Genomic DNA, 15,316 nt, shown 5'->3' with positions numbered 1-15,316 from the left:
CAGAAAAGCATCATGTGAAAGGGTGGCAAGATGGAGTGGGTGGCCAATTCACCTGAATATGTTCTCTGCTAATGAATAAACAAGAGGACAGAAAAGCCAGTGGGTAGGTCAAGAATGAGCAAGCAGCAGTAATAGAAGAAGAATCATCTATAGCACACACTCATCCCGTATTAAGTTTGGAAATGCCTTAGAGGTTAATATATGAAGAAAATGTATCATAAAGGAAGCATTTAATTTATCCACAATTAAAGTGCAAGTTAACATAAACATTAGGAAATGTTCTCATCTCAAAGGCCTGTAGTCACTAAACAAAAGGAGGGGGAACCTGGGTGTGGAATGTGTTGACAGAAGAGGTAGCCATCACTAATGACAGAATGAATAATTTGTCCCAGTGCTCACCAGCACAGCCAGAGGGCAGATGACAGACACAAATATAATTTCCCAAGGGAAGAAGAATGAAATTAGGTGGAGGACCAGAACACGAGGTCATGAAATTTAAAGTAACCAAACTTAAGAGCAGAAACAATTCATCCCAAATGTAAAGAGAAGTGAAGCAAAAAATAGAAGAACATGATACACTTTTAAAGAGTAGGTGTGGAGGACCTGTGCCCTCACCATGCCCAAGTGGCTCCTCCTCACCTCCTTCAGGTCTTTACTCACGGCCACCCTTCCTGTCATCCTAGGCAAAATGGCAGCCACTCTCCCACTCAGCAGTTCCGATCCCCTCTCCACACCTGCTATAATCTTCACGTTCGCCCTCAGTGCCTATATACTGTGCATTTGATCTCTTTCCTTTACATCTTTCTCCACCATCTAGAATGCAGGCCCCCCGTGAGGGCAAGAATTTCTATCTGTTTGCATCATTTCTGTTTCCCCAGCACCTCGGATAAAGCTGGCACATGTATGCAGTCAGTGCTATGGATTTTACTGGATGAATGAGGGGGCTTTGCTAGGGTCTCTGGGAAGGAAAACAGACATCAGCCAGCGCTCTCCTCCTGCACCCTGGAACCCAGTGGCCATTTTGTCAATGTGATCGACGTCAATTTCAGGATGGAGGGAGGGTGGAAGAAAGGAAAGAAACCAAGAGCCTGGAGATACAAACCCTAAAGCCCTGCCTATCTCCAGACCTCCTGCTTATGTGAGCCAGTACATGTCCTACAGGAAGCCATTCTGAGTTGGTTTTTCTTTCCTTTCCAAATGAAAGCATTCTCATCGTTAACCTCAATTTTGAAATGCAAAAAATGGTTTTAGAAAACCACAGGTGGAAGGTGTGTATGAAAAAAGAAAGGGCCAGGAACTAGAAACAAGCAAGAGAAATTAAAGCATTACTTGGTATAAATAGAAAAAATATGTAAGACTGTTATAGTCCACATATTCTTACAAATCTAACCAAAAGGTTATATTTATATATAGAAGAAACTAATAACTCAGCAGTACCAAAAAATTACTAGATCATAAAAGGTTTAAAGTAGGTGTGGCCTTTAAACTTCTAAAATTGTCTAGAAAAAGAAATATAAAATAAAAGAATAAAAAGTAAAGTAGGTATGGCTTATATGTTTTATAGAAAATCTGTATTTGGAAGACAGATAATCACAATTCTTTTTTAAAAAATTAATTTAATTCTATTTTAAGTTCCAGGATACATGTGCAGGACAAATATACGTTACATAGTGTGCCAAGGTGGTTTGTTGCACCTGTCAACCCATCACCTAGGAATTAAGCCCAGCATGCATTAGCTACTTATCCTGATGCTCTCCCTCCCCTCAGACCCCCCACTGACAGGCCCCAATGTGTGTTGTGTCCCCCCCCGGCCCCCACATGTGTTCATGTGTTCTCATCATTCAGCTCCCACTTATAAGTGAGAACGTGCGGTGTTTGGTTTTCTGTTCCTGTGTTAGTTTGCTGAGGATAATGGCTTCCAGCTCCATCCATGTCCCTGCAAAGGACATGATCTTATTTCTTTTTATGGCTGCATAGTATTCCATGGTATCACAGTACTCTATGGTACCACATTTTCTTTATCCAGTCTATCAGTGATGGGCATTTGGGTTAATTCCGTGTCTTTGCAATTATGAACGGTGCAATGAACATATGCGTGCATGTAAAATAGAATGATTTATATTCCTTTGGGTATATACCCAGAAATGGAATTGCTGGGTCAAATGGTATCTCTGGTTCTAGGTTTTTGAGGAATCAGCACACTGTCTTCCACAATGGCTGGACTAATTTACATACCCACCAACAGTGTAAAATTGTTCCTATTTCTCCATAGTCTTGCCAGCATCTGTTGTTGCTTGACTTTTTAATAACTGCCATTCTGATTGGCATGAGATGCTATCTCTTTGCGGTTTTGATTTGCATTTCTCTAATGATCAGTGATTTTGAGCTTTTTTTCATGTTTGTTGGCTGCATGAATGTCTTCTTTTGAGAAGTGTCTGTTCATGGTCCTTTGCCCACTTTTTAAATGGGGTTTTTTTCTTGTAAATTTGTTTGAGTTCCTTATACATTCTGGATATCAGACCTTTGTCAGATGGATAGATTGCAAAAATTTTCTCGCATTCTGTAGGTTGTCTGCTCACTCTGATGATAGTTTCTTTTGTAATAAATCACAATTATTTTCTACCACATGACGTACCCATTAAAAAAGCAGAAGCCCCGGCCAGGCGCAGTGCTCACGCCTGTAATCCCAGCACTTTGGGAGGCCAAGGTGGGTGGATCACGAGGTCAGGAGATTGAGACTATCCTGGCTAACACAGTGAAACCCCATCTCTACTAAAAATAAAAAAAAAATTTAGCCAGGTGTCGTGGTGGGCATCTGTAGTCCCAGCTACTCGGGAGGCTGAGGCAGGAGAATTGCGTGAAACCCGGGAGGCAGAGCTTGCAGTGAGCCAAAATTGCACCACTGCACTCCAGCCTGGGCGACAGAGTGAGACTCTGTCTCAAAACAAAAACAAAAACAAAAAACAAAACAAAAAAAACCCCGAAAGCCCCTACAGTGCTTCTTAAACTTTTAATGTGCATGAAAGTCAACTGGTGCACTTGTTAGCAACACAGATTCAGAAAACCTGGGGCAGGGCCTGGGATTCTATATTTTAGCAAAGTCTCAGCAGATGCTGCTGCTGCCGATCCCTGGACCACACTTGCAGTGGAACTGAAGAGCATATGAAGAAAGAACTGTCCTTGAGTAAAATGAGGTAAACTTGAGAAGGGAAGCCAGGTGCTAAGGAGCAAGAAAGAGGAATATTCCATGGTCCATGGTGGCCGTACGCCCAGCCCACCCTGATGGCCTTCTTTAAGGGACAGATAAGCTCTTGTAAAGCCTCACTTTCTAAAAGCCAGGTGTGAGTCCTCACAGATACAAAGGGTGCAATGTCACTGAGCATCACTGGATAGTGCCCTGACTTACAAAGGACCCTGGCTGTTGCACCTGGACTTCTCTTGCACCCCTGGCTGACTTGCAGGTGCAGGGGACTGACTGGAAACATCTCGGCACTTAAAGAGAATGCTATGGGGACGCGGGGACAGAAAGGGAAGGTCCTGTGCAGGCACTGCCACCTCGGGCTAACTGATGCCAGGAACCCAGCAAGGTGATGGAGTCTTCTTTAAGGTCACTCCCACTCTCACATTTCCGAACTTCATTTTGAGTGACATGAAATTCCATCAAATTCATTTGTTAGCACACTCATTTTTTTTTAATACAAACATTGCTGGGGTGTAAGGGTGGGGGTTGCTCTCCCTTCTCATCTGCGTAGGAGCCTCTTCAGGTTGGCCACCATCCTTTCTCTCCTCCACTCCTGCAGCCACGATCAGCTGCCTGAAGAGGGTGCAGGAGTGCAGACTTTAAAAGAGCAAAGGGAAGAACGATATTGTACTCCCTATAAGAACTGAGCAATATTGACAGGTAAAGCTACCATTTTTAACATTAAATGTGTGGCTTCACTAAAAAGCTTTTTATGCTTATAATAAGGTTTAAAGAATTAAAGAAGAGATCTATGCTTTCTGTTGAAAACAACTACCCACTGCCATGTGCACCCCTAATGGTGATAAGCGTGTGGGTTTCGAGGGATGTCTTCCCCTATGGGACCGTGCATAGCTTCTGGAATGGAAAAAGGCAATGGACACAACCATGGCACTCAGAGAAGCTACAGAGGTGCACAGGCAGGGAACCTGGTGTGGGCTGGCGGGTGCGCTGACGACAGACTGGAGGAGGCTGTGAAGGAGGGTTCCTGATGAGGGCTCAGGTGGCAACTGCGACAACACATGACTTGTTAAAGACACAAAAACTAGTTCAGCTTCTGAGTCTTTAATATTTCAGAAAAGAACCCAGGTATACATCATGTGCTCCAATTTTAAATGCAAGTGATTCAAGAAAATGAAGCTGGCACTGAAAAAGGTTACGAAGAAAAGCCAGGGCCCCACTGCAACCAAACTAATTCCCAGACAAGTGTGGAAAGACTCATCATTTAAAAGATTTAGATTTTATTATTAAGAAAAGTAATGCATGGACATACTAAAAGAATGTGAAAGAAAAGAATATGAATGTAAATTATGTAATTAAAGCTACTAAGAACAAGGCCGCTACTATAGCCAGATCGATGTCTCCTTCCTAGATCCGTATCATCTCATTGCTCTCCATCTCCAGTGTCTTTATTCAACTGGATTTATTCAGAGTGAAAACTCCAAGAAAAAAAGTCACCAATGCATTTAGGAATGCGGAGTATAAAGTACATTTTTAAAAATTCTACTTGAATCATAATACAATTTAAAATCTCAGTGTAGAAAAAATTAACTACATTTTTCTATCACAAAAGTACTGCACACCCACTGATTTTTAAAAATTCAACATAAATAACCCATTTAAAAATAGGCAAAAGACCTAAACAGACACCTCACCAAAGAAGATATACAGTTGGCAAATAAGCATATGAAGACATGCTCAACACCACATGTCATTAAAACAGCGAGGTAACACTAACATACTGATTAGAATGGCCAAAATCCAAAACACTGATGACACCAAATGCTGGCAAGGGTGTGCAGCAGCGGGAACTCTCATTCACTGCTGGTGGGAATGCAAAATGGCTCAGCCACTCTGTCAGATAGTTTGACAGTTTCTTGTAAAACTAAACATATTCTGGTCATAGGATCCAGCAATTGCACTCTTTGGTAGTTATCTAAATGAGCTGAAAACTTACACCCACATAAAAACCTACACATGAATGTTTATAGCAGCTTTATTCATAACTGCTCAAACTTGAAAGCAAACGAGGTTTTTCAAGTAGGTAAATGGGTAGACACACTGTGGTACATCCAGAGAACGGAATATTATTCAGGGCTACAAAGAAATGAGCTAGCCAGTCATGAAAAGACATGGAAAAACATACTAATCCGTGAAAAAAAAAGGAAATTTGAAAAGGCTACTAACAGGATTCCAACTTTATGACATTCTGTAAACGTAAAATTATGGAGACAGTAAAAAGATCAGTGGTTGACAGTGTTGTGGGAAACGAGTGATGAACAGACAGAGCACAGAGGATGTTCAGCAGAGTAAAACCATGTGTGCTATCGTAACAGTGGATACATGTCATTACACGTTTGTCCAAAGCCATAGGATGTACAACACCAACAGCGAACCCTAATGTGAACTATGGACATTGGGTGATAATGATATGTCAGTGGTGGTTCATTGATTACAACAAATGTTCCAATCTAGTGCTGGATGTTCATGATGCGAGAGTCTGTGTATGGTGGTGGAGAAGGGGCTTGTGAGAACTCTCTGCACTTTCTGCTCAATTTTGCTGTAAACCTAAAACTACTTTTTGGAAAAAAAGTTTATTGGCCAGGTGTGGTGGCTCACACCTGTAATTGCAACACTGGGAGGCCAAGGTGGGTAAACTGCTTGAGCACAGGAGAGTTCAAGATAAGCCTGGGCAACATGATGAAACCCTGTCTGTACAAAAAAATACAAAAATTAGCCAGGTGTTGTGGCACGTGCCTGTAGTCCCAGCTACTTGGGAGGCTGAGATGGGAGGATCACCTGAGCTTGGGAGGTTGAGGCTCCAGCGAGCCATGATTGTGCCATTGCATTCCAGCCTGGGCAACAGAGTGAGATGCCGTCTCAAAAAAAAAAGTTTATTAATTAAAACAAAAAAATCAAGCATAACAGATAGACATAATGCAAAGTCAGTCACCATCTTCACCTACAATTCCCAGTCCTGTTTCCCAGAGGCATATAAGGTTAATGAAATCCTGCGTACCTTTTTAGAACTTCTATACATACACAAGATAAAAACTAGATATAATGTTCCCATAGTATCCTTTTTCCTCTTCTTTTTAATTAAGGAATCAACTGAGTTTTTTACTGGACACATGCCCAACCTACCAGCAACATATCTTCCAGGCTCCCTTGCAGCTAAGTAGGGCCATGCAACCAAGTTCCTGATCACATAATATGAACAGAGGTGATTCATGTCCCCTAAGAGGAAAGTGCTTCCCCTCTTCCATTTCTCATTCCACCCTTCCCTGTGGGCTGCAATGTGGCTACGGTGCTCCGAGCTAGCTCTGAGCACAAGGAAGAAAAGTCCACTCTGGCCGTGGGTCTGAAACTCTTGCATGCCACAGAGCCCTTTGACACTCTGGTGATGCTATGAACTCCTTCCCAGACAAATGTTTCTACATTCATAAAATAAAACACAAAGGATTATAAATTATATTGAAACACAGTTAGCAAAATGTTTTTAAAAATGTGTTACAGTAATGCCTGTGCCTCTTTGTTAATGCATTAAATAATAAATTATGGTCAAGAATAAAATTACTGAAATTTCAAAGTAGGGTAAATATTATGTGATATTTTTGAGACATCTGCAACAACAAAAACATGAACGAAAATATCTGTCATTTCTACTGGCTACGAAGTCATGGTTTCTGCTAACACTATGAGACCTGCTAGCTCCAGTCACAATGGAAGGACACATTAAACTTCACTTACAGGTTAGTGGAATAAAGACGTAGCTTTCCTTTCCATCCAAATTCACACACCTCACGCTTCTCTCTGGATATGTTAGGTAACCCTTGCTCTATGGAATGGAGGGGCAATAAGAGAAGGAACTTCGGTTCCTGGACAACTTCATGGGGAAAAAGCTGGTATTCTCCTTAGACCACGTGCTCTTGTCTGGACTACTGCAGGACAGAGACAGAACTGGCTCAAGGCAGTTGTGTTTAGGGGTCACTCTGATACAACAGTTTAGTATTAGTGCTGACTGCTACCTGTGAACACTTCACAACAATCAAATGGGATTACACTGACCACACCATGTAGAGAAACAATATGTGGGGTGGTCATGAGTTGGCTCTGTAAGCTAACAGCCTGGGTTCCGATTTCAGTTCTGCCACTTTCTGCTGTGTGGACTGTGGACTAGTTACTCAACCTCTCTGTGTCTCAGTTTTCTTATCTGTGAAATGAGGATAATAATGATACCTAACTAATTAGGTCACTGTGAGTGTTGACACATAGAAAGTGATTATTAAGAAAGCACCTGGCACACTATAAACCCTCAATAAATGTTAATTATCCTTACTATTAGTACTTGTACTATTATTGTTTGACTGTTTTTCTCACCATCCTAGCTATCTTTCCACACAGGATATAGAAATCTGGTTTTATTTCTTCAAGTCGTCATCATAATGTACTAAATTCATTTGCTAAAATTCATTTAACCGGTCCCTAATTATGAAGTGAACGTCTAGGATGTTTCTCAAAGTTTCAATCAAAAGGTTAACACAGCAATTATAGCGTGAGCTCTCTGACACTCCTCCACCAAACTTTTCATCAGAAGATTGTGCATCAACTTCATTGAGGTCTAATTTACATACAATAAAATGCACTCATTTCAAGGGTGCAGTTTGATGAGCCTCAGAACATTTTGTAAAAATAAGATAGAAGGTATTAAATATACACTGATTTTTGTTTTTTCCTGTAGAAACAGTCTGGTCATGCCTTTTATTAATTTTTCTATTTAGGTATTAAGTGTTTTTTTATTGATTCATTAAAGCTCTTTATATCTTAAATACATCCACCTTTTGTCTGCCATATTTGTTTAAAACATCCTTCTGTTGGTCAGTTAAATTTCAATAAAATCAGGTGGTTCCAAAAACTTGGTATAGTATAAGACACCTTAATCTTTTTCTTTCATGTTTTAAAAAGAACTTTCCCATTCTGAGACAGGATAAAGGTCAATCTTCACTCACTTTCCTCATCCAGCACTCCATATTACTTTCTCAAGAAAGCTTCCTCTGGCTGGGCCAACTCTCCCAATGTTCCATGCTCAGTACCACAGGCCCAGGACTGGTTACTCCCATCACAGTTGCAGTTTTACACTCTGTGTGTCCATAAGCCTTGAAAAGGCAGGGACCATGTCTACATGTTGTTCACCATTGTGTTGCCAGAACTCGGCACAGAACTTACCACTGTAAATATATTTTCTAATTTTTATGTTTTCAATACTTACATTTAACTTTTTAATCACCTGAGAATCTATTTTATGATAGAGTATAAAAAAAGTTTCTACCTTCATTTTGTCCCACGATTTACAGAAGAATCCTTCCTTTTCCCACTGTTGTGACACACACTTTGTCGTGAATGTATTATATACACACACTCACATACAAAGATCAATCTGCACAATCTGAGTTCCTACTATACTGGATCTGTTTCTTGTGTTACATTGTTCTGCCTACAGAATCTGTCAACATGGCATTGTCTTGATTATTGTGGAGCTATATTATGTTTTAATATCTGACAGGACAAATCTCTTCTCAAGTGCCGTTCTTTCTCTAAATGTATTAGTTAAAATCACTTAATCAAGACCTCTTCTAATAAAAGATGATATTTAAAATAAATTATTAAATTAAAATAGCAGGGAGTTCCTTGTTCCCTTCTCTTCTGTAATTTCATGGATTGTTGTGTGGCCAAACATGTGTCTACTCACTTGAGCAACCCAGCCCGGTGGAAGACGTAGAGGTCCTGCTCGAGGGTGCAGGTGTTGAAAGGGACCACTTTCACGAAGTTCTGGATGAGGAAGAACTCGGGGGTGAGACGGGGCAGAGAAATTACACAGAAGTTCTTATCCTAACATCATCAAAAACCAGGACACAGAGAAAGAATAAAAAAATTAATCAAAAAACAAATTCCTCTAAAAAACACCAAGAAAAATAGAAGCAAAATGTGTTGATTAAGGAGAGGATATTCAAATTACCTTTCCTATAATTTGGAAAATAATCACATAAAATTCAGGAAATAAGCAACTACAAGAGCACGGAAAAAGTATCTTTGTGTCTCACTGAAACCTGAATAAATGAATCTTATAAACAATGGCAGTCATTCAGCATAACTCTTCTGTGGAAGTAGTTTTTAAACCAAGACAATTCATACATGTAAGTTCACTTGTGTCACCAAGTCAATGAGGTAGCATGGTGTCCTAGCAAAGGCCCCTTGCTTACTAAGTGACTTTACACCAGTGGTCCCTTCCTCTTGCGAGATGGGAGGATGATACTTCAGGCGTTTTTTGGCTCTAAAATTCTGTGATTATCCATAAACCAATGTGTACGTATTTTATCATGACATGATCCCAGTTGGGTGAACAGATCCATGAGCATGATTAAACCCAGGCAGTGGGTTTAGTTAGCAGACATAAGAGGTCTTGCATGTCCTGAGGGCTGCCATTCATTCTATTCTAGGCCTGCCCTGTCAGTATAGTAGACAATGAAATGTCGCTAGTATTGGCGGAGGAACTACATTTTAAATTTTATTTCATTTAAATGCATTTAAATTAAAAAAAATGGATACTTAATTCCATTACTGGAAAAGTTTTATGTGTGCTTGGATTATGTGAATCTACGTATCCAACTGTAAATTTTATAACATACAAATATAGATGAACTATTTCTGATGAAAATTTAGTACTTCTATTGTGATGTACTATAAATGTAAAATATATTTTAGATTTCAAAGACTTAGTATGAGAAAAAGATTGTAAATAGCTCAGTAATAAGTTTTCATATTGATTATATGTTGAAATGATTAAATTTGCCCAGGCACAGTTCTCACTTCTGTAATCCCAGTACTTTGGGAGGCCGAGATGGGAGGATCACTTGAGCCCAGGAGTTCGAGCCCAGCCTGGGCAAGATGGCATGTCCCAGCTATTTGGGAGGCTGAGGCAGGAAGATCCCTTGGGCCAAGGAGTTTAAGGCAGCAGTGAGCTATGATTGTGACACTGCATGCAACAAAGTGAGACCCTATCTCTTTAAGAAAAGGATTGGGACATATTAAGTTAAATAAAAGATATTATCATATAAACTTCATCTGTTCCTTTTTCTTTTTTTTCCTTGTGGCTCTTGGAACATTCAGAATTACCAATGTGGCTCACACTCCATGTCTGGACAGTGCTGCTCTAGGCTATCTGAGCTTCACGCAGCTGCCTGATCCTCTGCCAGGTCCCTGCAGAAGCAGCCTGCTCTTCCCGAAGCTAATTTGTCCCTTTGGGATCTCGCCTCCTCTTGAACCCTGTGAAGGCATTACTTGTGCTAATCCAAAACCCTGGGGACATTTGTGCAACTCAAAGGAGTGAATTATTGTTTGACCTTACCTTCCTTCTTTTTAGCAAATTAGTAGGACTCCTTTTGGGGAACCTGAGAGTCAAGTTGCTGAAATACTCAAGTTGAAAATAAGGACTGGGTGCCAAGTCTGGGTGGGCTTCCTCTGGGAGGGAGAGACTAACTATAATGAGTTGCTTCATCTTGGATTTGAAGGATTAAGGATGAAGCAACCAAGGTTATTTTTTTTCCTGTCGTCCATGTTCCGAAGTCAAATAGAACTGAAATGTAAACAGCTCTTTTACCTTTTTAAAGCCAGCATTACTTTTATAATGTTAAAGATTTACGTTTACATGGACGTTAAAGTAGAAAATAATTAAAATTAGTGAAATTTATTTGAGGAGTTTTTGAGGGAAACCGACTTTGTAAATCCTATGTTCAGGGTAATCTACATTGTTTGGAAAGTGCCTTAATAAGCAATTTTTAAAAATTATGATGGAGAACATATTGCCTTATTATAAAGCTTCATTACAATAACGAATGAGGAAATAAAACCTAACATCACATAGTTTTAAGACAAAATAATTAAACTATACTTGTTTTGCCTCATTAGAAACAGTATCCAGGAAAAGTAAAGCAATAGATATTTTTCTGGAAATCAGTGAACTGGAGAAGTACAGTTGTTGACTTGACTTAATTAACAGGCCTGTCTTTATAAAAATGCATTTTGTCCCTCAAAACTTCCTTCCTCATTTTCTTTCCTTCAATAAAGAAGTGTAAGAGTTTGGTTAGATCTTCATCCCTAGACAATAATGAGACAAGAATGTAGGCAGAAGCCCGGGACACCCTGGCATGGAGAATCTTATTTGTACTTGGATATTAGCCTGCAGCCCCATTCATCAATGTGGGTTGAGCCCCCTCTACCAGCCAGGCATGAAGTCAGGCCTGAGGAACTAGTAGGGAAAGAAATGCCAACCTCAAAATCAACAAGTCCCTACTTTGCTACCCTCAGAAAAGCAATATGATGGTTTCAGAATACTTGGAGACAACATAATCTATAAAATAACATAACAGTGTCATTCACTTTAATTTCCAACATTTTCATGTATTACTATGAATGATTTGATTCTGATAAAACACTGGTAAAGCTATGTCTAACAGAGATTTTGCATTTAAAGAGAACTGCTAAAATAGCATGACTTAAAAATTCTTGAAAATGACAATATTTTGTATTTTTATGAGCTCATGACATGCCGTTTGACCTTATTCTCCGAACACAAACCTCAACATTCACAGCATAATAAATTTATGGCATTTTACTTTTCTATAAGTTCTCTAAGCTTACAAAATCAGTTCTCAAAATTCAGCATGTACTTACAGAAAAAAGACTGAAAACAAAATTCATAAAATCCAGCGACCTGTAAACAAGACAGTAAGCACTGTCAGTGCCCTGCAAGCAAATGCAACATCAGTGGACGTTTACAGAGATTTACAGCTCCCTCCCCTCGGGCAGCGATTAGCCAACCACTAGTCAGAATGTGTGTCTAGGTGAACACTAATGGGGTGCATAAGTCGCAAGCTTCATATGTCAGTAATAAAGTATTCTGTAGAACTGAAGGCACTTTCACATCAATTAACAATCTCTGTGCATTTGAAAAGCCAACACAAAATTGGTCATTCTGTGACTCCGATCCTTCCCTTCTGTTTTGGAAGAGTTAAGAGGAGAGGTGGGAAATATTATAGGTTGCTTCTGATCTTTTTCCCTTTTATCTGTTGAAGATTTTCTGACTAGCTGCAGATGTACATTCATAGGCAAATCACACTGGGTCATCAAATTCCTGTTTCAAAATTCAAAAAGTATACTCTAAGCACAATCATATTTAAATGTACAGATAAAAGAAATATAAAGCAACAAATATAGAAAGGCTTTACAAGGTTTTAGATGTCTACACATAATTAGAATAAAAAGAATTTCTTTTCAATGTCCCAGATCTCCATAGAAGCCAAAAACTCAAGATGAAAAAAGTTAAAGTACAACAGGGGATGCTGGGAGATTGGGAACATGTTTAAACAGATCCTCTGAAGAGGAACTGTCCAGCTATTCTTGCTCATCTAAAAGACACCCTAGAGCCTTCCACTCCATCAAAATGGGCCAATTATTTCCTCTTCGAGATGGTTCTGTGAACAGATGAGGAGTGGGTGCTAAGGAGATGTGGAATCCAGGCACTGAGGGCAGCGTCCAGTGTCCAGACCACAGGAGAACACCGAGCACTGAACATGTGGGTGATCTGGAGGGGCGGGGTGGGTGGCTGTGAGGTCTGGTGGGCGCCGGGGCTTTAGACAAAGCCCAGCACCATGCATGCCTCCTCTTTGCTGTAGCCCTGGATTGCTGTTGGGTGTCAACTTATCCCCTGCTCAGATATTCCATGTAGCTGAGACTCCAGCTGCAGATTTGGCATGGAGCATGAGCTAAGGGATGGAGCCCATCTTCTCCATCTCCTTGTGGCATGGGCTTGTCACAGCCGTTGGCTCAGGAATGAACACACAGTCCTGTCAGGCCTCATGAGACTTTGGCTGGAAAAAGCTGGGCCCATCCCGGCAAGTCCTTCTCACTGGATTCTGATGCAGACCTGAGACCTGAGACCTGAGACTGTCAGTGGTCTTAGGCCCAGGATGGGGCACTCCTCTGAGAAGGGGTCCAACAGCAGGGAAGTAGGGTGATATGGTTTGGCTGTGTCCCCACCCAAATCTCATCTTGAATTGTAGCTCCCATAATTCCCACCTGTTGTGGGAAGGACCCTGTGGGAGATAACTGAATCATGGGGGTGGTTCCCCCATACTGTTCTTGTGGTATTGAATAAGTCTCACGAAATCTCATGGTTTTATAAGGGGAAACCCCTTTCACTTGGCTCTCATCGTTTCTTTGCCTGCCGCCATGTAAGACATGGCTTTCATCTTCCCCTATGATCGTGAGGCCTCCCCAGCCACGTGGAACTGTGAGTTCATTAAACCTCTTTTTCTTTATAAATCACCCAGTCTTGAGTATGTCTTTATCACCAGCATGAAAACAGACTAACACACAGGGTGACGAGGTAGAGAGAGAAACTTGGTCCTTGATTTGGTAATCTATATAAATCCTAGATCAAGCCATATTTAAAATAGTCTCACCACCGGAGTTATCCTTAGTTATGTGAGGCAATTATTCAATTTTTTTTTCAAAGCCAGTTTGGTCGGATTTCCTGTTACTTGCAACCAAAGACTCTAGACAACCAGTAACCCAAATTCAAATTCTCCAAGAAATGCAAACTTTACAGAATGGGAGCAGCATGTGGTTATGTAAGTGATAATTTTCCAGATTCCCAATTGTTACATACGTAGGCCAGATTTCTAGCCCACTTCTGTAGCCCTTGTTAAAATTTGATGGACTAGAATCTCTGGATGGGGCTTAGGAATTTGTGGTTTTTAAAAATTCCCCAGGAGATTAGGATGTGGGCCAGGTTTGGAAACTACTGGCTCTGTAAAGTTAAAATGTTGGGCCACCAATGCCAGAAGAGATTCTCACTGTGACAGCCAGCCAGAAGGTCAGTACTTGCCTTGCTTCATATTTCTCATCAATACAAAACAGCTGAATACAAAAAGCAGCTGAGGCTCCCCTGTAGATGGGGCGGAAGTGGACGGGCTCTTCAGGCAGTATGAGCGATGCCAAGCTCCTACTGCTGACATGGTGATACTGTGCATATCCAGTGGAGATGTCACTGAGTTTTTCTATGTCCTAGAGCAAGGAGACAGGAGGAGCCAATGAGAATCCTGTCAATGCCCTGTAATTTAGTGGGCTGGTGGCTGCATTATCTCTACATGACACCATTCTGAGGACAGGTGTGACTGTCACCCGAAACAACTCATCCTGGGCCAGGCCTGGTTTTAAGGAGAGGTTCTTAATGAGATACTCAAAATTCATAAAATGTTTTTAAAAACTAGTTCTCCAATGAGAACACATGGACACAGGGAGGGGAACAACACACACTGGGGCCTGTCAGGGGGGTGGGTGGGGGAAAGGGAGGGAGAGCATTAAGACAAATACCTAATGCAGGCAGGGCTTAAAACCTAGATGACGGGTTGATAGGTGCAGCAAACCACCATGGCACATGTATATCTAGGTAACAAACCTGTATGTTCTGCACACATATCCCAGAACTTAAAATAAAATTTAAAAAATAATAATAATAAAGAAAAAAAAACTAGTTCTCACATGAAGGTCTCACACAAGGCAAATAGTTTCAGTTGGCCTTTGACATAGGGTCCATATTTTAACTGCATCCCAGGGTAGAGATTAGAGCGTGATAGTATTATATACATATTATAATAACTCCGGAAGCAAAATCCCTCTGTCCCCAAAGCTGTTTTCATTGTGATACAAGAATTTTTGGATCTTGGGACTGCTCAGGTGGTCCTGGGAGTAACTATGGTGGGGAGGTGGAGCCCAGGAAGGTCCAGTGGACCACAGCCACCTGGAAAGTCAGGGCTGAGGCTGTTCTGTCTTGGTTTAGGTGCACCTAAAAAGGTGTCATAACTCAGAAGATGATTCCCTTTGAGATCCCTCATGGAGTTCTTTTAAATCAAAGTAATACATGCATATGGAAAAATTTAAAATAATATTAGCACCAAACATTTATTAAGAAAATCAGCAGTTCTCTGTCCTTCCAAGTCTCTACCCCCATTGAACAGA

The 15,316-nt window shown here is 40.7% G+C and overlaps 1 protein-coding gene across 16 annotated transcripts in view; it reads right to left on the bottom strand.

Annotated features, from left to right (window-relative positions):
- Window positions 1–15,316, bottom strand: part of CFAP61 (cilia and flagella associated protein 61) — a 306,901-nt gene that overhangs the window by 181,114 nt on the left and 110,471 nt on the right. For all 16 annotated transcript variants that reach the window (XR_010132305.1, XR_010132306.1, XM_063702312.1 and 13 more), the window contains 3 exons: window positions 14,184–14,362; window positions 11,969–12,008; window positions 8,988–9,127 (listed from right to left, as the gene is read on the bottom strand). Coding sequence is in view for 14 of the 16 variants with exons in the window: in XM_063702312.1 (XP_063558382.1) it covers window positions 8,988–9,127; window positions 11,969–12,008; window positions 14,184–14,362 (359 nt within the window). In the remaining 2 variants the exon portion in view is untranslated. The remainder of the gene's footprint in view (window positions 1–8,987; window positions 9,128–11,968; window positions 12,009–14,183; window positions 14,363–15,316) is intronic.

Source organism: Gorilla gorilla, chromosome 21 (assembly GCF_029281585.2).
Source record: "Gorilla gorilla gorilla isolate KB3781 chromosome 21, NHGRI_mGorGor1-v2.1_pri, whole genome shotgun sequence".
Taxonomy (NCBI): domain Eukaryota; kingdom Metazoa; phylum Chordata; class Mammalia; order Primates; family Hominidae; genus Gorilla; species Gorilla gorilla.
The sequence above is the reverse complement of the archived record's forward strand: the minus strand, read 5'-3'. Positions and strand labels throughout refer to the sequence as shown.